Source organism: Branchiostoma floridae, chromosome 2 (assembly GCF_000003815.2).
Source record: "Branchiostoma floridae strain S238N-H82 chromosome 2, Bfl_VNyyK, whole genome shotgun sequence".
NCBI classification, from domain to species: Eukaryota; Metazoa; Chordata; class Leptocardii; order Amphioxiformes; family Branchiostomatidae; genus Branchiostoma; species Branchiostoma floridae.
Window position 1 is genome coordinate 23,292,401 of NC_049980.1, and position 26,606 is coordinate 23,319,006.

Consider the following 26,606-nt stretch of genomic DNA (forward strand, 5'->3'; position numbering starts at 1 on the left):
ATAAACATAGTTACCTCACAAAAAACCTTGTGGTGTTCTTGTTGTTTGCTATTTCCGCGCCTCCCTGCACTCCCACCAGTGCTACAAAGAAGGTCTCCTGCAGCTCAGGTACGTTGTCAGGCAGCAGGGTGAAGGTAACGGCTGAAGTAGCCACACCATCACTGAAACTGGCAACTCCACTGGAGGGACTGACGTCTGCTGAGGCGGGCATGCTGCCACCTCCGCCGGTCTGCTGTCGGACCTCCCACATAACCTGTTTGCAAACAGATCAGATCATAATTGATAAGTTTATTTGACAATTTGGAGGCTACAATATTATATGAACATATCTTATGTTTTGAATAGTTGTAGAATAAGGATATACGTAAGCTATTTCTTTTCAGTTTGGTCATCTTTGTGCTTGATCCAGCACCTTCATTTAAATATGATACATACATGTAACGAACCCATGCAAATCTGCACAACAAGTGTTTGGACAAGGATCATAATTTCAAAATACTTTCTATAACTAAGGACATCAGAATGGAAAATATGCTACTGAATGTTCAAAATGAAGAAAATACCACAAACATTGTCAAAAACAAATACAGCTGATCATGACTCGCCTGTATGTCTCCCATTGTTCCCAGAGTTCTCATGATAGGGAGAGTGATAGATCTGCCAGCATCAGTGGTGGGCTCAGTGTACTGTTGGTCATCCACATCCACAAACTCTACTACACCATTGGGGTCACCATGTTTCCGGATCTGCACAATGAAAACGCCCATATCAAGCTTATTGGCATGCCCTTACCATTAAGGTTAAGTCCAGGGTAAGGAAGAAAATCCAAGCATCCAACACATACTGTGACAGTCTGTATCTGTAAAGCCAGTATAACTGCCCATCATCATAACATGGCCAGGTTTACAGGCATGCAGCACCACTGCAGCTGGTTGTACAGTCTGCAATTATTGTATTACAGTTGTTGCACACAGCACAACCGTGTCACACCTAAGCTTTGCACATCTACACATGTATAGCTGCAAGTGTTGTTTAAAGTGATATAATAAGGATGCTCCTACAGGATATCAATAACTCTATGATCTTTAGGGATTTTCTAACTTACAGTGAGTGTAACGTTGTCCTTTGCTTGGTCAATGTCAGCCCCACCAACCACCTCATAGATCACAATGTTGAAGACCTCCTGTACTTCTGGCCCAGGATAAGGCTGGACTGTAATCTGAAACGTCTTCCTGGAGGAGGGGCCTCCTTCATTGGCATTGAAGTTGAACATCCCTTCCAGGACTTGTGCTGTCGGGTTGTCTGTCAGCATCAGATCATTGGTGACCTGGACTGGTGTGTCTGAATTTGGTCCAAGGATTCTCCACTTCACCTAAAGAAACATGCAATGGCATACTTCACTTAAAAGATCTTTCAGCTCGACAAGGTCCTTCAGCTTAAGTTCAAAGTATTTGGTTAAATATTTACTGAAGGAAAATCTTACTTGAACATAGTGTTTTGAACTTGAAACATGTCAGTTTCTAAGTTTCCAGCTACTCATGCTTGAATATAACGTGTTATTCCTGAAGTTTAAGAGAAACAACTTTATCATCATAAAAAGCCTCACCTGAATTGATCCTAGCAGCCCTTCTGACCTCTCTATACTGAAAGTCAGAGTCTCCTGCCGAGATGGGTTGTCCATGATGATGTCTGTCTCCCCAACAAACCCGACCAGGCCGCTGGGAGAGTCACTCCTGGATATGGTGACCTGTGATGTCAGAGCCGTGCCCAGCTGCGCCCCACCCGTGGCTTCCGTGATGGTCAGCTCAAACTTCTCATCATACTCTCTGATCAGGTCATCGTAGATCCTGACCTCGATGTTGGCCCGATCCTGCCCGTCCATGAAGACCACTTCAGATCCCAGGACATCGTAGTCAGCTCCAGGTGTTGCACCAATGTTCCTAGAAGTGTACTTGGCTGTGACCTGACCAAAGGTGCCAAAGTTACGGACCACTGGCACTCGAGCAGTGTGGACATCTTCTTGCACTGAAAATACCAATGAAAATCATCAACATCAGTGAAATGTTTTACACACAAACTGAACACAAGTCGTATTGGAAGCAACATTTAGGATATTACAGTCACCTGCAAAGTCCAAAGCTTCTGCTGCAAATTGGATGACACCCTCTGCATTGTCATTTTTCAGAATGGTGACTTCTACTATTGAGACGGACCCAATGATTGGTGGGAGGTCCAGCTGAAGTCCACCTTCTTGGATACTGAAGTCAGGATTCCTGGAATTAAAAAAAAAACAATGCATCAACAACCTTGTTTAATACAAAGCTAGATTGACCAACCAATATGTATCCCTTGTAGATTTTTTATATCAACATCACACCCTGGCTCATGTGATGTGAACATGCAGTACTTACATTGGTGCTAACAGTTGCACACTGGTGAGGTTGACGTAGAAAGTTTCTGGTCCTTCTGGTAGGGCATCTGGTTGTATCTGTACAGTTATGCTTTTGAACTCCTCTTGGTCATTGAAGATCAATTCTGTTGAAAGGGAACAGAATTAAAAGAGCTGATTTAATATCTAAACATTAAACACATTCAAAATACTATCAACATGTATCTTCAACAAAGTCATGTATGTTCTACAAGACAAAAAAATGAATCAGTATTGTAGCAGAACTACATGTTACCTCCATTCCTGGTCCTGTAGTCCAGTCCAGGTGTAGCAGTCCCAGGGGTTGTGCTGTATGTGATGCGTACCTGCCCTAGGGGTCCATCTCTCCTCAGCACCAGGATAACCACCTGACAACAACACACTTGCTTAATCATCTGGCAATGTAGACATATAATTTTGCTATCAGACTATAATTTTGCTATCAGATACTTTCTTGATATATAGTCTTAGCAGTACGTCTTACTATGATCTATCTGATCTTCTTGATGTTTTGGTTTGATGAAAAGTAAAGTAGTACACTCAGTGCATTAAAGCCAATGACTGAAAAGAAGAGCTTGTTTGTATAGTCCATATTCAGCAACTGTGTTAGGTTGTGTACTTTAAACCATCCTGGCCTGGTCATACCTCTTGTAAGTCCTCTGACACTGTCACCCTCTCATGTTGGAACTCAAATCTTCCATATGGATAGTCGCTGGCTACAACTGTGACGGTCGCTGTGTCTGAGGCCTGGTTGATCTGTGCCCCTCCTGTCACACCTGCCAGCTGCAGGGTGTACCTTTTCGACACCTCTGGGACGTTGTCGTCTCGGGTCTGTGAGCAGGACAGACAGGTGATCTTAGTAAAGCACTAAAGCAGACCACAGACACCATTTATCAAATCTTTTTGAGGGCAATCAAGCTGTTGACATGAAGCAAGCTGACATCTACACATTATATCATTAAAAAAGCTACATCTGTTCTATTTTTGAGAAAACTACACTACATTGCTGCAACACATACTGTTTAATATAATTTCAGGATTCCAACAGTGCAGAAACTAGATAAAATTGTTTACCAGTCACTGTGTTGAATGTGTTTTTTAACCAAAGGAAGGATGTACAACATCATCCTGATTGTTATCTCTTGCCCTTCAGTGTCATCTTTCAAATGATACTGGTCGTACCTGTATGTCAAAGGTTACATTTTGCTGCCTGTCCTGGAAAACCACTAATCCAGATGTCTGTTGGAAAGTGTCAGCCTCCGAAGGTGTCAGCAGCCAGGTGACCTGCACAGTCCCATAGATCCCTACTCCTCTGGTCAAACTAGAGAAAAAAAGCAGTTTAGATTTTTGCTGTGGCTGGCTAAAGCTTTACATTTTCAGAGAAAACAGAGGAAAATGAACTTACTGGTAATGCTTATTTCATTTTCAAAGATCAGAAAAATGTAGCAGGGAAAAGAAGTTGTACATGTACCTGATACTTGCTGAGCCATCATAGTTGTCATCTGGTTCTCCCACAAACACATTTCTGGATACAGGAACAATAGACACATTCCCAGCTGCCCCTGTGTTAGGCTGGATGATCACAGTAGCACTCCCTGTGGAAACAGAAGAGAAAATTACTTAGAAAGCAAAGCAACATTTTACGAGGATGTCTCTTCCAACACATAATGAGATGAACACTCTTTATTGTAAGGAGGAGATATCATAATTATAGTTGTTTTCTTTTGGACTGGAAATTCAAGGCATATAGTATAATTATGGCAATTCATACAGTGTTTTGTCACAAGATCTTAACATATAGCAATTAGCATAAATTACAAAAAATTTTTCACAGAAACTTTTAAGACAAATTGTGAGTTCTAGTTACCTCTGACAGGGGAGACCTCAGCACCATTGTTGGCATTTGTGAGAGACAGAGTGAATCTTTCCTCTCCCTCCAGGATGTCATCTGGGTATGTTCGAAGGGTAATTGTACTGGTCATCTGGCCCTGGAACGCAAGAGAAATAATTGTACTTCTTTTACAAAACATAATTATGTTCACCTGCAAACTTGGCCCTGCATACAAAATGTTCATAACACTAATGTCCGCACTAAAAGGATATGACTCTTTATCATTTAATCATCTGATTTGAAATCTATAACATCAAAGGCTACATGTGTTAAAGCCTTTTGTATTGGAAAACAATGGTGATGGCATTCTGCAATACCTGTGAGATAGCAAACAGAAAACAGGAGAAAGAACCGAAAAATGCGTTAAATGCATAATTCTTACTGGTGAGAATGTCAGGCTCCCGAACATGGGTGTCAGGTCATACTGTGCAGCACTTTCCAACCTCCAGTCCACCTGTACTGTTCCCAGCAGGCCTTGCACCCTCTCCACGGTAAACACCACCACACCAGCAGGGTCATCGTTGCTTTGGGATTCTGACACACTCTTCTACAGTGAAGAAATGCAATAGAATTTACATTAAGTATGAGCACATAAAGGAACCCACCACAAATCAACAAAAGTACACATGTAGGAGACCGTCTTTGTGTGGTGGATCAAATAAATCTGTCCAGGTATGCAGCTTGTGTGTTGTACCATAAGGCAGATTAACTGGTATGCAATACAGTGAAAGAAATACAAACAAAGATGAAATAATATAATGTCCCTCTGCCAAAGGACCAAAATATACCATCAGCTGGTGACAATTATCAAAACTGGCCATAGACAGGGTTTGTAAATCTTTCTTTCATAGGGAAGGATGAATCTTGAGTCTTGATTTACCGCCAGATCTGTGTCAGGGAACTGGAAGAGGCCGTATGGAGAGTCGTTCTGCAGGATGACTGCAGTGACACTGATCTCCACCCCGAGTTGGGCGCCACCAGTTGGGTTCCGCAGCTGCACACTAAAGGTCTGTAGTACATATTAAAAAAAAGTGTCACTCACAAAGAATGCAACTTCAAAGATTTAGTGATGAATTCATGGAAGAAATCCCCCCCCCCAAAAAAAAAACTAATTTGAGAAAGGAAAAATAAAGTTGAACTTCACAATGCACATTGGTCATACCTCTGGAAACTCAGGAATATCATCATCCACAATGACAATGTCTATGTACTGTGACGTGCTGAGATCTGGGAAGCTGACGGTGCCAGAAGCAGGCCTGTAGTCCTCGTTCAGTCGTGCTGTTCCGGGTGAGGCCACCCAGTCCACACTGACAGGGCCGAACATCCCCACCACTCGGATCACCTCCAGTCGCAGCATGCTGGCAGTTCCCGCTCCTTCATACGTCTCCACATGCCCATCTGCATTCTGTCATCAGGATCAGCAAAACAGGTAGAAATTCTCAGATTGAACTTGGTGTTACACTTATAGGACAACATTTTTTTTACAAATCATGTGATTTAGCCCATTATCAGCATGTACATGTGTATTACCGCATCCCCAAAATTCATACAGTCAACTATTCTTCAATAATACAGAAAACTCTAACAGAAGACCACAATGTTTTCTTGTCACAGTACTTGGTCTCACTCAATAGCTAATGAAAATAAAATATTTAGAACATACTTTTGTAACATTGAACTGAAGGTACCCCTGGGCATCATCATTCTCATCAATGATGATTTCAGCAAACTCCAGACCAGGCCTGCGGATGCCAGGTCCATAGTTGAAGGGGCTGGAGCCCAACAGCTGCACGGATGTGATGTTCATCAGGAACGTCTCATCGCCCTCAGGGGCATTGTCCTACAGGAGAAAACATATAACAATTATAGCAATTCCTTCTGCTAAAGATGTTTATGAGTACATATTACCTGCAGACTTTTCCTTTAGTACCATACTATGCAGGATGGTCTTCTCCAATGCTGTGATACTCAGTTTCAAGAAGCAAATTGCAGTTCTTGATATGTGCATTAAGATGTCCACAGCACAAGGTAATGCCCAAACCCATCTCTTAAAAAAACTGATGTGTTCAGTGCCTTGTGTTTATGATGTATTGTGTTCATATTAACGTACAGTTTTGCACAAAAATGATGACACATGTACATTTATAATTATTGTTGTCACAAAGGTGAACATGCCGTTACCCAGTGCTGGACACGTGCATGTATACAGAACTTGCCTTACCTGTCCATATTCCTAATAGATACATTCCATGGAACAGATGTTGGTACAAGAAAAAAGCCATGAAATGTGTGAGAGAAAACATTTGTAGCAATCTAACAAGATTTTCTTAATATTCTACACAGAGACGTTATAGCTGGTTACTTGTCTAGTCTAATTATGCATTTTAGGGCCTTTGGCTACAAGGTTTACTGAAGAGGTATTGGCATTCCAGTGCATTGAAGGAGATAAAAGAATTCTGCAAGCATGGGACAACCAGTTCATGGTTACCAGTATTTTGCACTACATCTGTTAATAGAAAATCAATAGCTAATAGTGCCATTTTCTTTCACATTGACATAAGTTTGACATAAGTGACATTTTGTAGAGATTAAGGTCAAGAGTAATTATTGGTTTGATGTACATACCGGCAGGATGTCCACAGTAACTGTAGCCTGTGTGATGTTCTCTCTCATGATTACTGATCCACTCTTATACACATAGTCCTGTCCTGGTGTGGCCAGGTTGGACACAGGCAGGTTCAGACCACTGGCACTTGCAGTGCTAGGGAGGATGATATTCATGAAAGATCATCTATTCAATGAAGTTTAAAGGTTTAGATCTCAAGTTCTCTTAATTCAGTAAGCCTCTCTTCTCTAAATTCTGAAGCTTCCCACAAGAACTTTGCACAACTTGAAAACCCTCTAGTTGAACTTTTGCATCAAAGCTGGTGATTTTTAAAAGCACAAGCAGGATGTGATAGAATAGTTTATATTGCGGGATATGATACATTTAGTTTAGAGAAAAAAATTAATAAAAGACTGTATAAGTACTAACAGAAGATAGTTTTCCTAGGGAGATGCTGGGTCCTCATTCCTCAGAACTTTAGCAATAGTCTTTGAGTCATATTTCCAAAGACCCAACCAAAGAAACAGATGATATCTATAATTTCTAAAAGATTTAAAGATTTCTTTAAGATACCTGTAGGAAATCTGGAGATCCCCCAATGTGCCTTGTTCTCTTCCTATTGTCAGAGTGACTGTTGACTGCCTTTCTGTCTCAGGAACAATCACCCTGAGGGAATCTGATGTCCAGCCCACCACTCCATGTGGGGAATCATTAGGAAGGATGGTCAGCAGCACTGAGGACCTCTGGGGATTCAGCTGGGAGCCCCGATCTAGCAGGTAAGGAAAAAATAATTAACATGTCAGGAACAACTTTGCTGCAAAAATGCTGCAATCATATTTTATCTTATCATTTTTAATGGATACTTTGTAATTACCTGGTCTTTGGCTTCCAGATTCAGTGATGTTTGTGAGGGTGATGATATAAGTCTCTGCTAGCTCTGGCAAGGAGTCGGCCAAGATTGACAGGGTCAGCACACTGTATCGCTCTCCATCCAGGAATACAACCTGCAATGCGCACATACAACATTTTAAACATACTTAGGCTGTCATAGCAGGTAAAATTTCTCCTTTGGTCCTGTAAATACAGTATCAACATAGCCAGACGACAAAAATAAGACTACCCAGCTGTTTGAAGATTCAAGAATTTGAACAAATGATTAAACTTATCACTGTCGAAGGGGATACACACTTCTGTAATGTAAGAAAATACAAACTTTAAGTGACACACATAATTTGAGATTGCTAGTACAGATACTGGCAAACACACCTGTCCTGACACTGGGCTGATATCAGCTGCAGCATCCCGTGAGGCCTCCCAGTTGACGATTACCTGCCCCACAGTTCCCTGGAGACGTTCCACAGTCAGACTCACAGTGTTGTCACTGACAGTTTCCTCTGCCTCAGTCTGCAACTGATCCTGTAACAAAATCATGTCATGGCATTTATAATCATGAATACATGTATTGTCCATATTGGCTTGACCATATAAAAACGTCCTTTTTAAATCTAGAAAGAGCAATTCTGTGGAGTAGAAAGCACCAAAATACCTCCACAAATCCTATTATTCCATGTGCATTGTCATTGGACAGGATGGTGACAGTCACTTCCCCATAGCTGCCAATCTCAGCTCCACCAGTCGGATCAGACAAAGTGACGGTGAAGGATTCGTCGCTTTCAGGGATCTCATCGTTGACAATGGGCACGATGACAGTCAGGGTTCTCATGTCAGGTTCAAAAGTCAGCTCTCCTGACCTGTTAAGTTTATAGATGACAAGACAATAATTTTAGTCATTTTGGCATGTAGCAAACTAAAAAATATTTGAAGCTAATATATACTTGTAGGCTGATCAGTATTATTACATACAACTCTTGTTTCTTTTTGCACAATCTCATCTTACAAACATCACATATCATGACATTCTCACCTTGCTATGAAGTCAGACCCATCTCCTGTAGTTGTCACCTCAAAGACAGACGATGTGAGTGACATGGACCCATCGCCATAGTTAGCACAGGCCAGTAGACTTGTACTCCCTCCATTGTAGGTGGGGACAATGGCAGGGTACAGACTGTAGCAGCTTGGACCATCCAAGAGCTGTGAAAATGTAGAATATTCATTACTCTCTGAGCAGTAGTTGTAAATCATAGAACAAATTTTAGTAATACTCTTTTCATCATTTTGATGCAATGAATGTAGCCATTATAGAGACAAGAAAACACATGATTTAAAGAAAAAAATTGAATTGCTTTCATTTTATGATAAGGTTTATACATAAAGCAAATTAAGATGGGTGTAGACGTGCGGACAATATGTAGACTCTTGTGAATGAAAAAGAACATCAAACATACCTTTGTGAACAGGTTATCAATGCTGTTCCAAACAAGGACTTCAGAGGCACTGTCTGTGTTGGCAATAACCAAGTGTTCTGCAAATAAAAAGACAGTTTTCATTGAAACATTCCTCATTTTTCAAGACTTCAAAGCAGAAATTGTAAGCTTATAGGAAAGAAAAATGGACATTTGCTAAAGAAAATGGACCCTTACCCAGTCCACTAGGTGCAGCATACACCTGGGCCGTACGAGCATTGTTGGTGTCGATGTTCTGGTGGACTAGAAACCTGGATGACTGAGAGTCAAACTTGTACACAATAGAAGTCACTGTAGTTGTGCCACCTGCAAAACAATAATACAATAAGTCTATGAAACCCCATTTCTATCTATTCCCTAGTGCCATTATTTACTGATATATATATTCTGATATACATTTTTTCTCAGCCAGAAAAACTTTTCCTGAAGTGAAGACTTCATTATCTAAACTGAGCCAGTGCATGTATCGTAACTCATAAAGGTTCTGACACAGTACATATGCAAGATTTTCAGCACCAAGGAGAGAGCCGTTTATGATCTTGGACACCTACTGTTGTCTCTGCTGTTGGTGAACACCACATAGGTGTCACTGTTGATCTGGAAGGACTCCACATCTGTTGCTCCCAGTGTGTTGATTGTCTGGGGGTTACTCGTGTCAAATCCACTACCTTCCCAACGATATATTGCAGACCTAGAAAGATACAGACAATGAAGTAAAACAAGTCTTAACAAAGACTTTTCACTTTAGTTTTTTAAAAAGATTTTGGCAGTATGATTTTGGCAGTATATTGTTAACTGTTGGTTTCTGGGTGAAATGGGAACATATTCTTATCTACCTGCTAATATCCACATTAACTTACAACAAGCCTTACCATCTAAAACCTAAAAACGGTCCAAACGTAATGAAATGGAACTTACGTGATCTGGAAATTCTGTTGTGATGAGTCGTAGTGGTTGGCAATAGCCAGGTATTGTTGGTTTCCAATCTGGAAAATTTCTAGTGCAGATGCTCCAAATGTTGGGATACCTTGAACACCTACAAACTGGCCAGCTCTCCATTGTAACACCTGTCGATAAATAAAGTCAGAAGTTCACACCAGACCAGGCTGGCAAAAATATTCATCATGCTTGGATGTTTAACTATGGAAAGGCAGTAAACTGTAAAGTAACCATTAAGAGCTACATGTAAAACCATTTTCTCACCTGATTCACAGGGAATTAATCAAAATGCAAGCCATTGAAATTACCTGTGAGTTGATGTTGGTCTGCTGCGCATTGTCCATGTAGTTTGCCACAACGAGGTAGTGGGCTCCAGCTGAACTGAAGTACGCAATGTTTCGTGCACCAAGAGTATTCATGTTTTGCACCTAACATAAAAACAAGAACATCTCTGAGTATCATTTTGAAATCAAACACTTTTTGAAGAACTTCAACTCATGAGATGAACTACGTTTCATCTAAGGGATTATAAAACATATATTAGACAAACTTGCTCACATGTTGTTACTTCATATGAGCAATGCTTGGGTTACTTGAAATTCATCCATTTATGACTTGAAATTTAGCATATCCACATATACTTGGAAGGCATATCATACCACAAGCAGTGTTCCATTAGAAGTGACACGGTATATTCTGGACATGGCCTGGAAGCGACCAGCGCTGCCGTAGTTAGCTACAGCCAGGTATGTGCTCCCATCCATGGTGAACGATGTGCAGCTACTGCCACCATCAGTCTCTATGGTCTGGAAGAAAATGTAAAAACCATGTCATACATGAAATATAAGTTGCTACTGATGGAACATTTAAGAACATGACTGAAGCAACTGTAATATCCATGCAAGTATACACGTATGGCCCTGATTAAGCGCTCTTCCTTTGTCTTTTTGCTTGGTTTGTTCAACTTTTGAGAAACAAGGATGGCCAGGCATCTAATAAAGGAATTGTACCAAAATTATCTAGAAGTCAAACAACCTCCAGACATCCCCTTACCTGAACAGGTACAAAGGCTCCTTGCCACTTGTATAGTGTAGTAAGAGTAAACCGTGTCTCATCTGATGAACCATCACTCCCAACTGGACTGGACAGGGCTCCCTTCTGGTCATCACTGACCACCACGAAATAAGTGTCACCCTGAAAGGTGAAGGTATGGAAGTCTCTGATTCCCCTTCCTTCAATGGTCTGGGCAAGGGCCAGGACCGTGTCACTTCCAGCTGAAACAGAAGAATGGGTAACATTTAAGGTGTGGTAAGGAACAAAAACATGATGACATTCTAATCATAGGAAAAATATGTCATCAGTCAAATCAAGCCATACATTGTACATGTAAAATGGTCGTAATGCTTTGTTAGATGTAGACTTAGACTTCACTGCAACAGTCCATTGTACCAACTTGGAACTCAAGTTGTAACTCCATTTTGGCTTGAATAGTCATAGTCTAAAGAATAGAGTATAAGGCATACTGTAAGTATCAAACTTGTATAGAGGAAATCACAAGATATGTATCCACCATCAATGAATATCTCACCTGTACTGACAGCAGATACACCCCTGGTCTGCCACCTCACAGACACTGTTCCCAGCATGCCTTTGGACCGTTCCACTTGCAGACTCACAGTTCCAACATCTTCCTCCACTTCCAACACGGATGTCCTGTCAAGACATGATCAATGTTGTAAATATCTTGTCTATGATGCCAGATTACAGTTGGACAGGCATATCACAATAGTTTTTAACTTCATAAACATAAAGCGCTATCTGGACCGCTTTAACATTGCTTTGTACTAAAACATTAAACTTAATTCATTTTCACAAACAATTGGTAAACTAATTAATTATTAAATGTTTTGTTCTTATTGGCAGCCACAGGCCATAGATTACAATGTGCATATAAAAAGTACAGGCATCCATTACCTATTTGGCAGATTTGAGGGATAGATATCAATCCTTCCATAGGGATAGTCATTTGCCTCAACAGTGATGTAGACTGTTGTCATGTCTGACAGCTTGGCTCCTCCACTGGGATCCAGCAGAGTCACCACAAACATCTCTGCAAACTCAGGCAGATTGTCCATCACAGCTGAGATCTCTAGGATCTGTAGAGATAAAGGAAAGTAATTAGTAGGTACTATTTCAACCCTGAAAATGAGGTCATGTAATGAAAATGAGGTCGAGTAATGATGCACATGTTACATGTCTCTTACTAAGTCACCTCTTCCACCTATCAAAAACTGATCTGATACAGTCCATATTAAAGCTTACAAATTTTACACCATACTAATTTTGATCATCAACATGTTTGTCTAGTGTGCAGTATTGGGCAGAATTCAATCTTTCCATAAGCAATTGTGAAATTATTACAATCTGAATAAAGTCTATATCTCTAATGAATATTGTGTTGACAGATAAGTCTATGCTAAGATCAACAAGAGCAATCACTATTGTTGGATGATGACAATGATGTATACTTACTGCCACATCCTCCATAGGCAGGAATCTGACAAATCCATCAGTGGGCAGAAGGTCCATGACTCCTGCGGACCCGTCCAAGTGTCTGACGGTGTACTGCACGGTGACCTCTCCAAAGGTTCCTGGTCCTCGGATGATGCGCAACTCAGCAACGCTGTTGGCCGTGGACTCCAAGGTGGGCTCATTCAGTGAAACGTTGGCAGATGTCTCAAATGATATGATACCCTGGGCATCGTCATTGGCCAAAATGGTGATGATGGCTGTGGGGGTGGTAAAATTGATGTGAATGTTAGTTTGCAATACTCAGGAGCTGATATACGGATTGCATGTTCCATCTACGGCAGCAAAAATGTCTCTAAAATAGGTGCCACTGTTGGTGCATGGGGTCTCTATTTCTTTGTAACTGCACATTGGTCTCCAAGGCATATATCAATTGCAATGGAGCCATTTACAAATGTAGACTAAATAACTAACCCTTGCTTGGTTGTCCCAGCTCCAGACCTGGGGAAGGCAGGCTCAGGACAACCTCAAACACCTCGTCACCCTCAGGGATGTCATCATCAAAGATGGAGACTGTGATGTTATGCAAGTTTTCACCATCTGCATAGAACAGGGTCTGTAAAGACAAGAGCCAGGTCAGTCAGTGTTTTGTATACAGTATATATTAGGCTTTATGATAAAGTAGGAGAAGATTGAGTATCAGTGCAGTGCACTTCATCATTATCATCTACTGGTTTCTGAATCTGAAGTTTCTAACTTCAAGCTGGTATTGAATGAAAAAAATGCAGCAAATGCCCAAAATGTGACATCAATAGGAAGCAGATCAAACCAGCAAAAACTCACTTCAGTATCCAGGAAGTAGTCGTCTCCTAAAGATGCCTGCCTGTTCTGAGGATAGTAGATGACAGACACGTCCCCATATGTGCCTCTGTCTCTCAGCACCATCAGGGTGAGGTTCTGGTCACGTTCCTCCACAAAAATACTGCAAATAAGAACAGTTTAGATATTTAAGCTTTCAATAACCACAATCTCTTCAGATACAATGAATATTGCCCAAGAAATATATTCAAAATGTTGCAACAATATTGAGAAGTACTTAATGGGGTAGCTAAATATACATACAAAGCAAAGAAAGAGAAATTAGTCAAAGGTACTTCTACTTGGTATGTTACAGATAACCTCAGTAACTGTAAAGATTTTGTGTTGGTCCTATCTAATATCATACCTTGCACTGCCTGATGGGAAAATCATGACACCCTTTGTCCCATCATTGGCATCAATAGACACTGTGGCTAAGGTACTCCCTGCATCTGGAAGAGATACATATGAATTTGCGATTGTTCCTTTCGTCACATATCCACGACTCAGCGCCAAGCATTAGATGACTGCAACTATCAAATTTGAATGTATTCAATTTTCCATGTGATTTTGTAATTGAAAACACAAATTCTCCAGTACAATGATGTGAGATAAGAGGGAGGTCAAAAGAAATTTGTTCATTATAAAGAAAATTCATCAGAGGTTCATCTCTAAGGGATGGCATGAAACCTTACCAAGTTGAGGAGGGTATGTTGAGGTGTTTGGGTGGATGAGCTGGACCTCTGTGATGTTCACCAGGAAGACCTCCACTAGCTCAGGAATGTCATCCTACAAGACACAACAAAGTAGTAATGAAACAAAACAATTTTATGAAATATGATTAGAAGCATCTTCAATTGACTTTCGGTCTTAACTTATCATTCTACATTCAACATAAAGCTCATGGATTTACAATATAATATAACACCACTACAAATGGAAAGAACTACAATTCAGAATGAATGGTTACCTCCAGTATATCTATGCCTATAGTGGTGGATGTCATTCCATCAGTCATATCAACATATCCCATTTCTGCAGTGAAGTCCTCCATTGGGGTGGCCAGGGCTACTTCAGAATTCAGGACAACCGTGCTGCCATTCATGATCTCATAATATACACGAATAGTACCTGTAGAAGAAAATTTCAATGAACACACATAAACAAATCGAATTATCAAATCAATTATTAGAGCTTGAGGCTCAGTAATATTGCAAAGTAATTTTTTCCAGTATTTCAAGTTTGGAACAATATGTTTTACAGTTACTGTAGTAGTGCATTGAAGACACAAGTTTGTGATGCAATGAACTTGTGTTGGTAATGTGACTAAGAAAACTTCAGAAATAAAACCAGCATGAATGGTTCAAGATTTACGGTAAGAATCAGAAATGAAAATAAAAGGAGGAAAGGTAAACATTGTCTTACCAATGGCTCCAAACTTCCTGTCCAGAAACAGCTGTATGGTCTTGTTGCCCTCTGATGTGGAGACCAGTCTGGAGGAGGATGCCAGCCCGACCACTCCATGTGGCTCATTACTGGCCAGGATGGAGATGACAGCTGTGGAACCCACAGGGTCCAGCACAGCACTGCCCCCTACTGTCACACCTGGGATTTGCACAAATTTGTGTTATGAAATCTTTAAAGTTCATGTCACTTTAACTTCATGAATATGTCAACATCTAGAACAATTTCAAACTGTGTACATTTCAGTCATGACTTCAAGGACATTATCCTGTCCATATTCCTGTTGCACTCAATTAACACTGGACTACTTCATGCATCACAATGATATTCCATGCTACCATAGAATTTACATAAAAATCATTCATTCATATTATTAAAGGTAACTTACAGAAACAATGCTGAAAGCATATCTATCTGTTAAACACTTTTCTACCTTCTGTTTGTGGTTCACTCAGTACAATCTGGTACTCCTCACTCGTCTCTGGGACTTGGTCATCCAGGACATGAAGGGTAATGTTCTCTGAGAAAATGCCCTAGAAATAAAAATTTGTACAAGTTATAACATTTAATCTAAACATATTAGTGGCATACTGTGATATCAAATGTTTTACACAGCCCTGAAAGCATCCAATAAGATTACTTGAAAGCCAATCTCTCTGTAGCAGTGACTAAATGAACTATTTTTCATTTAGCACACATCCAGTCAATTACTATTTACTAAGCATGACATTTTACTTACATCTTCAAAAACAACTGTTCCATTGACTTCAGCGAATCCCTGTTCTCTGATATTCCTCTGCCTTTCCTCAATGTGCCAGGGTACAGTCACCCTGCCTGCTGCAGAGTTCCTCACCACCTCCAGCTGTAGGGCTTGGCCTGTGTAACAGACAGTAACTTCAGAATGCAGCCTTTTTAGATTTTAATGTGTTTTGATTATGTACCTTAAGCAGTCCTTAATACATATAACATAGTCTAAAGCTGGCTGCATGAGCTATTATAGTGGAAACACCTATTCAAAAAACGCAACCGAGAAGGTAGGTTTGGCAGCTCTGTAGAAAAACAGCATTTATCTTTTATCTGTTACATAGCAGACCATTTGGAATTCCTACAAACATAGCCTTTTACAATTAGATATGTATAATAAAAAGTATAAGAAGGAATGCTTGCCTTCTTGCCCAAGGATAGACCTGGAGTTGGTACTGAACCCTACTCGCCCTGCAACATTGTCATTGGCAAGGATGGAGATGGTGAATGAAGACTGATCAGGATCAATGGTGGCTCCACCCAGAGGATTTTGCAGCTGGATAACAATTGTCTCGGTGACCTCTGGGATAACATCATCAACAATTCCAACAACGACATCTGAAATAAAAGAAAATAGATTTTACCTAAAGAATCTGGTCTCTTAGATGTATGATAAAATTCTGTACTGTTTTGTATCTTGATAAACATTGGCAGGATGCTGAATAACATTCACAATGACACAGGGAGCTGTCCCTGGTGCTGAATGACATTTACACTGACACACGCGTTTGTCCCTGGTGCTGAATAACATTCACAATGACACAGGGAGCTGTCCCTGGTGCTGAATGGCATTCCCACTGACACAAGTGTTTGTCCCTGGTGCTGAATGACATTCACACTGACACACGTGTTTGTCCCTGGTGCTGAATAACATTCACAATGACACGGAGCTGTCCCTGGTGCTGAATGGCATTCCCACTGACACAAGTGTTTGTCCCTGGTGCTGAATGACATTCACACTGACACAAGTGTTTGTCCCTGATGCTGAATGTCATTCACACTGACACAGGGGGCTGTCCCTAGTGCTGAATGATATTCAAACTGACACAGGAGGCTGTCCCTGGTGCTGAATGATATTCACACTGACACAAGTGTTTGTCCCTGGTGCTGAATGGCATTCACACTGACACAAGTGTTTGTCCCTGATGCTGAATGTCATTCACACTGACACAGGGGGCTGTCCCTAGTGCTGAATGATATTCAAACTGACACAGGGGGCTGTCCCTGGTGCTGAATGATATTCAAACTGACACAGGGGGCTGTTCCTGGTGCTGAATGCCATTCAAACTGACACAGGGGACTGTCCCTGGTGTTGAATGACATTCACACTGACACAAGTGTTTGTCCCTGGTGCTGAATGACATTCACACTGACACAAGTGTTTGTCCCTGGTGCTGAATGACATTCACATTGTTACAAGGGACTGTCCCTGGTGCTTCATTGTTGCTACTGAAGAAATATCAGAGTCCTTACATTTCTTTGTTTCCCCCTCCAGAAATGTGAATGCACCACCGCTTGACCTGTAGTCATCAGTATTGGCTGTTCCACCAGTAACAGCCCAGTTCACCCTCACTTCCCCAATGGTGCCACCTGTAGACAGTATGAAATGTTGGTGACAATGCATACACATACAACATGTACCAATCAGATTATGACAACCATTGAGCCCTTCCAGTCTGACATATTAAGTGACTTCTACATTATACATGAATTAAGATCCCTCGTGGGGCATCACAACCTGGGATAACCCCTTAAAACAACAGCAAACGATGCTTAATGATGCAATTTGATACAGTATATACCATTGTGCTATCAATCAACTGATGTGCTGTTGACCTTTCTACCTTTGTAACACCTTAAGTACAATATAAATACAACACCTATAGTGCATTTCACATATAGGAAGTAACACCACGAGTGCAATCCAAATAAAGGATATAATTAGCTTCCCTTGTTTTTTATAACACCTCAAGTGCAATCCAAATACAGGAAGTAATAGCTTCCCTTAGGCCCCAATATATAATCATTATAAAAGAATGTTACATCAAAGAAAGATGCTATAGTATAGTACAGTACTGTTTGGGCTGTGTTTACCTATTCTTTCCACCACCAGCTCCACAGACTGAGAAGTCTCCTCCACTTCAATACTTTGTGCACCTTGCCCCAGACGACTACTGTAGATGGCAAACATCCCATTGGCTGCATCGTTGGTCTCTATGGTAACCGTTGTCACCGTAACATCTCCCAGACGTGGGTTATTCTCTGGGACGGCGGAGGCACCACCAGCCAGTTCCACTCGCAGAAGTTGTACCAGGAAGGACTCGTCAAGCTCAGGAACTGTGTCATTTATGATTTGGATGGGGATGTCGAAGAATGGCAGACCACCAGGGAAGGTGATAACATCACTCTGGTGTGACACAAAGTCCACACCTGGCTGTGCTTGGCTGGCATACAGTTCGTTGGCCTGGAGAAAATAGGACTCAATACTGTAACTGTTTCTGTCAAAATACAATAATTCCTGATTGTCCTGTTGCAATACAGACATAATATTCACACACCTATACAACATTCAACATCGCGTAGTTTGTCATAGTCTGACTGGCAGGCTGACTGACAGAGAGAAAGAGATACAAAATTCAACATCTAGACAAAACATGGAGGATATACTCAATATAGCTTGCAGGATAATCAATGTTACATTGCATAGATTATTTCATCTGAAATGGTAATACAGTAATACAGGCAGATCTTACATCAACAGTATCCTTTTGATAGTAGTCTGTTCCAGTGACAGTCGTGTCTACTTGACTGCCGTCCACAGCAACCATCCAGGAGCAGTTCCTGTCAGCAGAGCTGTACTGGAAGGATGAGCAGGCCCTCTCCAGCAGACAGACTCTTGCACATGCCTCCAGAGGGTTACTCTCTCCAGAGACATCCACAAAGGTGGTGGGAGCTGTCAAAATATAAAATTGAAATGATAAGCAATTACACTACTCTGTGTCCTATTCTTAGTTTTCAGTGGCTATTGCTCACCATTGCACCTTATGGAAAAATATATGCCACACCTTTTAATACCGTAAGAAATGAGTATTCGAAGCAATGAAAAGTACAGTACACAATGTATATCAGTGAATTCATGAATTAATATCAAAACTATAGGGCATACAACACAAATGACTCCATCTTAACCATTGGTAATGCTTCCTTGGACTGCAGAGGAGAAGTAGCTCATCACAGTACGGCCCATCTGACCAGCCAGCTCTATCAGGTCAGTCATCCCAGTGCTGTAGTACAAGCTGAGGTCCCCAAATGTGCCAAAGCTGGAATAGAAAAGTTTCTCAGTAAGTTAAGATTATTCTTGTATTTTTTATAGAAATATTCCTCGAACTCCAAAATAGCACATGGCATACATCTTTTATAACCATCATTTATTTTGTACTATGCGTATGTCATCAGTACTACTTTAATTTAATTTATTGTTATGGTAAAATGTTGATATGCATGACTGTGTACCTTCTGTTGACTCTTATCAAAGCTGTATTTTCTCCAACAAGGCTTTCCTGAACACGGTAGCCAGAGGAGGCAAACTGCACCACACCATGGGGGTTGTCATTTGCTGGGATGGTGATTCTTGAGACACCCTGACTGGGGTCAATGTTGGCCTCCTGGTCTTGCTCTGTGGTTACTGTGGCCTTGACTAAGGTAATTTCCACCACCTGGAAAAGAATGTTACAAAGACATTAGTCTGGATTTCTGACATGTACGTTCACCTGCATTGGTCCATGAGGTACTAGATCATTAAACTTCAACAACAACAACTGTACAACAAAAAAATTAGTAAGCATATCTCAGAGTAATCAATTGGCCTTCTTTATGATCGACTGAATGCTGTAAACCTTATGATTACAGACATAGAATTTCAATAGTAGGTTGAATGTGCCTGCAAGTCTGCACCACAAAGGTAGGATCTTGGTCACTGTTCTGGATACTCTGATTTATTGTAATAGAGGCCATCTATACATTAATGCCAATCAGCCATCAATGGGATATTTGTACAATGATTTGTACATTTGTAATTCCTTGAAATTCATGTGTCTGTCTACTAGAGGAATTACAAAGTTTAACATCTTAAAACATAATGCTGATAAATATCGCATGTTGGGGTTAGACTGAATTTCCTTACCTCATCATCTTCTGGTACATTGTCAGACAGAATTTCAACCATAAAGGATTCCTCCCTGTCATTGCTGACAAAGTTTAGTACCCCAGTCACTGGCTGTATGTCAGCAGAGGCAGCAATACCTGAAATATCATCATCTTGTCATTACATCGTGCTTACATTTCCAGGCACAGCATGAAAACAAGTAAAGACTTCCAAGTCCAAGACTGTGGTGTGCAACTAATTAGAGTGAAGTAAAAGTTCCCACAACGCTGTTTAGGTCCCTATTTTTCTTGACATAATATACCTGAATTATGCATCTGAGAACAACTTACCATTGATGGTTCCTGTCCAGTCCACAGTCACTGTTCCCATTGCCCCACCAGATCTCAGTACAGTCAACCGCAGACTGGTTGTTCCAGATTCTGGCTCAGCTACAGTATGGCTGTTGACCTCAAAGCCTGAAAGAAGAGATGATATAGTTGCTTACAACACAGCGTAACAGTTTAGTAGGTAGACAACATGTTGAGTTGAAGATGTCTACATCCACATAGCAGTAAAGCCTTAGTAGATGTCTAGAACCTGGCCTGACAAGTCTGCAAAAGTCTGCATTGCTGATTCTACACCCTCCCATATATAAAAGGCATCTTTAAGATTAAATTAGCAGGTTATAGATATAACACAATTATCTCATTACATCATAAATATTGCTTTTAACCTTACAGAAAACCCTTGTATGAATTTTTCTTAATATGACAACAGACACTTACTGAAGACACCGTGTGGGTCATCAGACTTGTCTATGGTGACCAGTGTTTGGGTGATGTTACCCAGGACAGCCCCTCCGGTTAGTCCTGTAGACAGCAGTTCCACAGTAAACATCTCCTGCAGCTCAGGGTCAAGGTCATCCACGATCTCTATGGGAACCATCTTGGTGACCTCTCCATCAGACAGGATGATGTCTGAGGCAATGATGTTGTAGTCATCAGGCCTGGCAGTGCCAGGTGTAGTCCTAAATCTCACTGACACCTGCAAAGTGAACACCAATAAATAACAATCAGCTCTATAAAATGAAAAGGGGGCCTTTCTGATTCTAATCTAATGTAAGAGGGCTCCTCAGCAGCAAATAATAACAAAAATAGCATCATCAAACATCTGACAAGTAGCAAGGTCTAATTGGCCTAATTCAGTTTGCAACAGTGTCAGCCAAACTTGCTTTTCTCTCTTATAATTATGTCTCTTAATCAAATGGCCATAAAAAATATGAGATCTTCCTTACCCGTCCAAATGCACCTGCAGTTCTTGTCACATTAAGGAAGGGTCCAGTTACGTCCTCATTGACCATGACACTGGTGGCGGACAGCTGCAGGATCCCGTTGGCATTGTCGTTCTGCTGGATGATGACTTCTCCAATCGCCTCACCTAACACACCCACTCTAGGGGAACCTGGCACTGAAATTTTGGAACAATCGACTTTATTGCAATGACATTTGCATTGACTAACAATTCAAAAGAAATTCAATGTAAAATAGCATTGGGAATCAAATATTGCCTCAAAAAACTACTCCTGCATGACTTAGCCTTCTTTAGGTGGAAGCCTTCAACAATAGGTACTTGCTGTAGAACAAGATATTTCATGGGTAGATCAAAAGCTGCAAATAAAATGTGCATACTGACCTGGCCTCTGCTGGCCTCCACTTGTAAGTTCAGCTCTGAGTAACTGCACAAACACAGACTCGTCTCCCTCAGGGATGGTGTCATCGTAGATGTTGATGTGGACTTCCGTTGAGTTGGTGCCAGCAGGAAAGTCAACATATGACTCCTGGTACTGGAAATCTTCTGATTCTGTTGCACGGCTACAAAATGAAAGAAGATTGTATCAAACATTAGCCGGGTCTGATTATCAACTTTTACACACTTTTACACACTTATTTACAATTTTGGTTTACATTCATAAATTCAGTAAAGTTATGCCCATGGACTACGAAGTTAGATCATAAGTTAGTGTTTTCTAAAGTGCTTACTGGACATAACACTAAAGTCAACTGTAGCTATGGAACAACTCCACCATTCTTAATTCTTTAAGGATGCAAAACAACTTACCCAGTTACCACAGGGAGTCCAGGAGGGTTATCTCCATTCCTCAGTGTCCTGTAGAACACCCTTACATCTCCCATCTGTCCTCCATCTCGAACAACCTGACACACATTAGATAGGCAACCAATTAGGAACAATTTAAACATCACTTGTTCCAATCCCACACTCACACAAAGCACCACGGATAAAACAATAGGGGGAAATGGAAAAAATTTTCATCCATCAATATTTCTAAATTCAATACACTTAGAAAATAAGAATTCTCTGAAAGTGACAATCAAGCTCTCAAACAGTACCTCTATATACTACATGTAAGTCTACAGATATTTACTCTTGCCTACCATCAGAGTGATTGTGGTGTTTCCTTCCTCCACATACACAGGCTGTGAGGTTGAATCAAACAGGAAAACACCGTAGGGATCATCGTTGGCCAGAATGGTAACCACAGCAGACTGCTTATTGACATCTCCAGGTCGGCCGGCAGAAAAGTTGACCAGACGAACTACAAATTCCTCGTCCAGCTCAGGGTCCTGTGGGTACATTTGAATGTTTACTTACAATCAAACTGCATTACAAAACATTCTGCAAAAAGCAACAAAAACACAAAGACAGGATCTGCCTATTTCCATTTCAAAATAAAAAGTCAGTACAGGAAATCAAATTAAAGTCAGTATGGGTGAGTTGAATGTATCGAATGAGTGGGCCTCAACTTTCTCAATGTGAGAGTATTAGACGTATAATCAAGACCATAGGATGATTGCACCTGTTGTCAAAATGAATACCATCCCACTTTACAAACAAATACAAAAATGTACGAGCGTGACCAGCTAGCTCTAAGGTTAGCTCACATCATCTGAGTTGATGGTGAGATTGAAGACTGCAGACATCTGTCCAGGTGGTATATACACAATCCCATTGTTGTCAGCAAGATCCATGCCTGGGTATGACTCCACCTCCCAGAACACTGTAACTCCACCAAGGGCATCTCCTGTACGCACAACCTGAAGGGCACAGATTGATGTGAAATAAACTATCTTGGTAGGCCTACAATATCTTTGGCATGTGAGGACCTAGTGCATGCCTAGTTCTTTCAACTTTCCTTTCCAAAAGTTATTTTGCTGTTTTCTCTTTCACCATTTTCCATGACAAAAATCTCCATGTTCAAACAGTCACACATTTAAGTGCTAATACTGTAACAGCATATGCAACAATCAATCTCTACATGAATTAAACCAATTGCTACTTTGGAAATTAAAGACATTTGTAAATTTTGCAAAAAGTTGAGCACATACTTAACAATTAATTCATACCTCAAGAGAGACAACTGAATCTCTTCCATCAGCCTCATTAGCCGTCACCACAAGTGAGTTATCAGCAAACTGGACTGTACCATAAGCACCATCAGATGCCTCAATAACCACTGTCATGAATCTTCCTGTGTCCAAAACTGCCCCTATTAGTAGAACAGATAACATCACTTAGAATATGTTGCTTTGGGTTAAGGAAAAATAGACTATTCTGACACCAAACAGTTTAATCTTAAAGATTTGAATACACGTGTATATATACTACTTAGTTTCTTCAGTTTCTATGGATGAAGGTGAAGTCTTCTTGAATCTAACAGTTTAAAGCACATGATAGATTATACACAGCTCTAAACTACTGTGAATTTGTCAGGGATTATGGACAATAAATTGCTGCCAAATAAGGCAAAGCAAAGCATCATTAATAACATACAAACATCACATTACCTCCTCCAGTTGGGTTGGTGAGCTCTACTGTAAATATTTCATCCAACTCAGCAATGTTGTCATCAACGATTCCAATCTGGATAGTCTTGAATCTCTCTTGATCTCTGAACTGCAGCTCCCCAACAGCATTCTTCAAAACAATTCAAGACAGATTAATGAACAAGGCAGGACTAAATGAAGAAAACTATTAATTTAGAATATACTATGCTTTAGTTACTGTATTCTTCTCTTCAACCTTTGCTTTTTTAAATATATGAAGTTCTTTCTTAGCTCTCTATAGTGCAAAAAAACTAATTAACATGTTGAAAGAAAGGAGATACTATGAACTTTTCTGATGCTATAGATAACTATAGAGGTTTGTTGATCATAATTATTACTCGAAAACTTTGGCATGATTAACTTTGAATCTTAAAGATGTAGATACTACAAAATTCTATGAAAATCAAGTAGAAATGAGCAAATTACAAGTTATATGTCAGATGATGACTCACCTGGAAGTCTGCAGATGTAGATGCTGTGTTGGAGATAGCGTTGTACTCCACAGACACATCCCCTACAGACCCCTGTGCCCTCACCACCAGCAGTGTCACACTCCCAGACTCTTCAGCAACATACTGGGTCAGGTTTCTGGTAGCAGGAGGAATGACTGGGTCTCCAGATGCAGGTTGAGAGCTCAATGAAAACTGGAAAAAAAATACATTTGCTTTAATCATCTATATCTTCAAAAGATGTGTAGGATCTGTTTAAATTTGTGTATCTGTGATAATTCAGCATGAAAGATAGTGGATGCTATCTGAGATATTTGACCCTGAGAATTTATACAACGGTTTGATTTGAAATTATCTGTATCATGTAATGCTCTGTCTGGATGCCTTACTTTCCTCTATGCTTAATACACTGGAATTTGACAAAGTCAAAACTACACAATCTTCAGTACCATGGAAATGGTATGAGCATTGACTTGTATCATGCTTGTTTATTCCTATAACTTTTCAACTGCAATAAGCCTGTTTCTGACCTGGAACAGCCCATATGGGTAGTCATTTTCCACCACTGTGATGTTGTTGACTGCTGCTACAGCACTGATGCTGGCACCACTGGTGGGAGTCGTCCCCTCCACACCATCACCTGACTCCACCCCGGACAACACCACCTCAAAACCCTCATCCAACTCTGGGATCATCTCATCATACACTTCCACTACAATATTCTGGGAAGAAAGAAGGTACAACCTTATGTAAGAAAGACTTTACAAAGGCCTTCTGTTGTTTAAGAGACAGCAAGAGGCAAAGCAAAATAGTTGTTAGCATCTCTCCTCTTTCTTCAAATGAAGTTAATGATGGAATGAAATGAAGTTGCATCAACTATATATACCGTACAGAACAGTACAGAAACTGACCATTTCAGTAACGTCCATGGGAAAGACAATGCTGTTATTAGAGTACACAAAGTCCTGGACATCAGTTGAGACCATAGGAGACACTTGACGGATGACCCATGACACGGTGACAGAGTCAAAGGTCCCCCTGGATCTGGTGACAGGGCAGCTGACATTGGTGCCTTCTGATGTTGGGTTGGGAGTGCATGGTCCATAGAAACCAAACAGTCCATTGGCATTGTCACTCTTCAGAACTGTTGAAATATTGTGAAATAGGTCAATGCATAGTTACTTTAACATTCTGTTGGAGCACCTTGAAGGTGAAATCAAATCCAAAAGTATAAGAGAACAGATACGATTAGTTGCTACCTGTACAATCAATTCTGGATTTGTAGACCATTACTGGACTCAATCAGAATTAAGTACATTGATATAAGGAACGATGTAACAACCACAAATTGCGATGATGACAGTAGTATTCCCCTCACCTGTGACTGTAGCATAGCCATACACTGGTGACACATTAGCTCCCCCTTTCCCAGAGATAATCACCATGGTGAAGACCTCATTTTGCTCAGGGATATCATCTTGTACAGACTGCAGACGTGCAGACTGGAGTCTTTCACCCTCTGGATAGGAGAAGTATCCAGACACAGGACCTAGGCTCTGAGCTGCCTCTGAATCAGCCAATGAACTGATCTCACTGAAAACAGATCAGATAAAGAACTTCTGAGTCAATACAATGTTACTTTCTGAAACAAGTGCAATATCAAGGGTTGAACTATCATCATAAATCTATTGTGTGTTACATCCTTTGAGAAAAAGTGAATGTTTCAAAGAATTTTTTCTTAACCTTAATGATTAATAACAATTAACGTTACTGGCAGAAGCATAATATTTTATTTTCGAAAAATATTCTAAGGTTGCTATCAAGCTAGCAGATTTAGAAATAAATAGATAATATGCAACTATACCGTGATGTGAGTTTTCTTGCATAGATCCTGACATCTTGCATGGAGCCTGTAAAGTTTCCACTTCCAGGAGAAACAGCACCCACAAACAGAGCCCCGGCTTCATCATCAATCGTCTGAACTCCACCTTCCAGGGCTTGGCTGAAGAAGGGTAAAAACAAGTAAGACATCTTACAATATGTCTTCAAGACAAATGAACCGACAAATGACTCTGAAATAAAGGAAATTCATTACTCCACCTGAAGGACATAATTTTTTCCTGTCACTTGGAACAAAAAGTGTTCAAAAGCAGCATGATTCTTTGTACATTCAATTTGAGCAAATGCAATACTAAATGCATTGCTGCAAGCAACACCTAATGTGACT

General features: G+C 40.5%; 1 protein-coding gene across 1 annotated transcript in view; it reads right to left on the reverse strand.

Annotated features, from left to right (window-relative positions):
- The window catches only part of LOC118409082 (adhesion G-protein coupled receptor V1-like), a 52,424-nt gene that overhangs the window by 11,457 nt on the left and 14,361 nt on the right, over nucleotides 1–26,606 (reverse strand). Inside the window, exons 25-84 of the mRNA XM_035809946.1 lie at nucleotides 26,244–26,381; nucleotides 25,758–25,972; nucleotides 25,291–25,523; nucleotides 24,910–25,101; nucleotides 24,383–24,574; nucleotides 23,892–24,021; nucleotides 23,451–23,593; nucleotides 22,989–23,141; nucleotides 22,482–22,670; nucleotides 22,147–22,241; nucleotides 21,721–21,899; nucleotides 21,323–21,495; nucleotides 20,814–21,072; nucleotides 20,379–20,504; nucleotides 20,068–20,186; nucleotides 19,398–19,600; nucleotides 19,074–19,204; nucleotides 18,638–18,837; nucleotides 17,979–18,348; nucleotides 17,358–17,474; nucleotides 16,248–16,442; nucleotides 15,820–15,956; nucleotides 15,514–15,613; nucleotides 15,042–15,221; nucleotides 14,587–14,747; nucleotides 14,312–14,405; nucleotides 13,984–14,068; nucleotides 13,602–13,740; nucleotides 13,233–13,374; nucleotides 12,762–13,018; nucleotides 12,204–12,385; nucleotides 11,818–11,942; nucleotides 11,283–11,503; nucleotides 10,889–11,035; nucleotides 10,538–10,657; nucleotides 10,209–10,357; nucleotides 9,842–9,981; nucleotides 9,468–9,596; nucleotides 9,273–9,349; nucleotides 8,849–9,018; nucleotides 8,471–8,675; nucleotides 8,191–8,340; nucleotides 7,799–7,928; nucleotides 7,498–7,693; nucleotides 6,945–7,080; nucleotides 5,983–6,159; nucleotides 5,482–5,724; nucleotides 5,200–5,328; nucleotides 4,702–4,866; nucleotides 4,296–4,416; nucleotides 3,900–4,023; nucleotides 3,611–3,749; nucleotides 3,074–3,259; nucleotides 2,685–2,796; nucleotides 2,412–2,535; nucleotides 2,125–2,273; nucleotides 1,607–2,025; nucleotides 1,106–1,372; nucleotides 606–746; nucleotides 15–253 (exon numbers count right to left, since the gene is read on the reverse strand). Coding sequence (XP_035665839.1) covers nucleotides 15–253; nucleotides 606–746; nucleotides 1,106–1,372; nucleotides 1,607–2,025; nucleotides 2,125–2,273; nucleotides 2,412–2,535; nucleotides 2,685–2,796; nucleotides 3,074–3,259; nucleotides 3,611–3,749; nucleotides 3,900–4,023; nucleotides 4,296–4,416; nucleotides 4,702–4,866; nucleotides 5,200–5,328; nucleotides 5,482–5,724; nucleotides 5,983–6,159; nucleotides 6,945–7,080; nucleotides 7,498–7,693; nucleotides 7,799–7,928; nucleotides 8,191–8,340; nucleotides 8,471–8,675; nucleotides 8,849–9,018; nucleotides 9,273–9,349; nucleotides 9,468–9,596; nucleotides 9,842–9,981; nucleotides 10,209–10,357; nucleotides 10,538–10,657; nucleotides 10,889–11,035; nucleotides 11,283–11,503; nucleotides 11,818–11,942; nucleotides 12,204–12,385; nucleotides 12,762–13,018; nucleotides 13,233–13,374; nucleotides 13,602–13,740; nucleotides 13,984–14,068; nucleotides 14,312–14,405; nucleotides 14,587–14,747; nucleotides 15,042–15,221; nucleotides 15,514–15,613; nucleotides 15,820–15,956; nucleotides 16,248–16,442; nucleotides 17,358–17,474; nucleotides 17,979–18,348; nucleotides 18,638–18,837; nucleotides 19,074–19,204; nucleotides 19,398–19,600; nucleotides 20,068–20,186; nucleotides 20,379–20,504; nucleotides 20,814–21,072; nucleotides 21,323–21,495; nucleotides 21,721–21,899; nucleotides 22,147–22,241; nucleotides 22,482–22,670; nucleotides 22,989–23,141; nucleotides 23,451–23,593; nucleotides 23,892–24,021; nucleotides 24,383–24,574; nucleotides 24,910–25,101; nucleotides 25,291–25,523; nucleotides 25,758–25,972; nucleotides 26,244–26,381 — 10,059 coding nt within the window. The remainder of the gene's footprint in view (nucleotides 1–14; nucleotides 254–605; nucleotides 747–1,105; nucleotides 1,373–1,606; nucleotides 2,026–2,124; nucleotides 2,274–2,411; nucleotides 2,536–2,684; nucleotides 2,797–3,073; nucleotides 3,260–3,610; nucleotides 3,750–3,899; nucleotides 4,024–4,295; nucleotides 4,417–4,701; nucleotides 4,867–5,199; nucleotides 5,329–5,481; nucleotides 5,725–5,982; nucleotides 6,160–6,944; nucleotides 7,081–7,497; nucleotides 7,694–7,798; nucleotides 7,929–8,190; nucleotides 8,341–8,470; nucleotides 8,676–8,848; nucleotides 9,019–9,272; nucleotides 9,350–9,467; nucleotides 9,597–9,841; nucleotides 9,982–10,208; nucleotides 10,358–10,537; nucleotides 10,658–10,888; nucleotides 11,036–11,282; nucleotides 11,504–11,817; nucleotides 11,943–12,203; nucleotides 12,386–12,761; nucleotides 13,019–13,232; nucleotides 13,375–13,601; nucleotides 13,741–13,983; nucleotides 14,069–14,311; nucleotides 14,406–14,586; nucleotides 14,748–15,041; nucleotides 15,222–15,513; nucleotides 15,614–15,819; nucleotides 15,957–16,247; nucleotides 16,443–17,357; nucleotides 17,475–17,978; nucleotides 18,349–18,637; nucleotides 18,838–19,073; nucleotides 19,205–19,397; nucleotides 19,601–20,067; nucleotides 20,187–20,378; nucleotides 20,505–20,813; nucleotides 21,073–21,322; nucleotides 21,496–21,720; nucleotides 21,900–22,146; nucleotides 22,242–22,481; nucleotides 22,671–22,988; nucleotides 23,142–23,450; nucleotides 23,594–23,891; nucleotides 24,022–24,382; nucleotides 24,575–24,909; nucleotides 25,102–25,290; nucleotides 25,524–25,757; nucleotides 25,973–26,243; nucleotides 26,382–26,606) is intronic.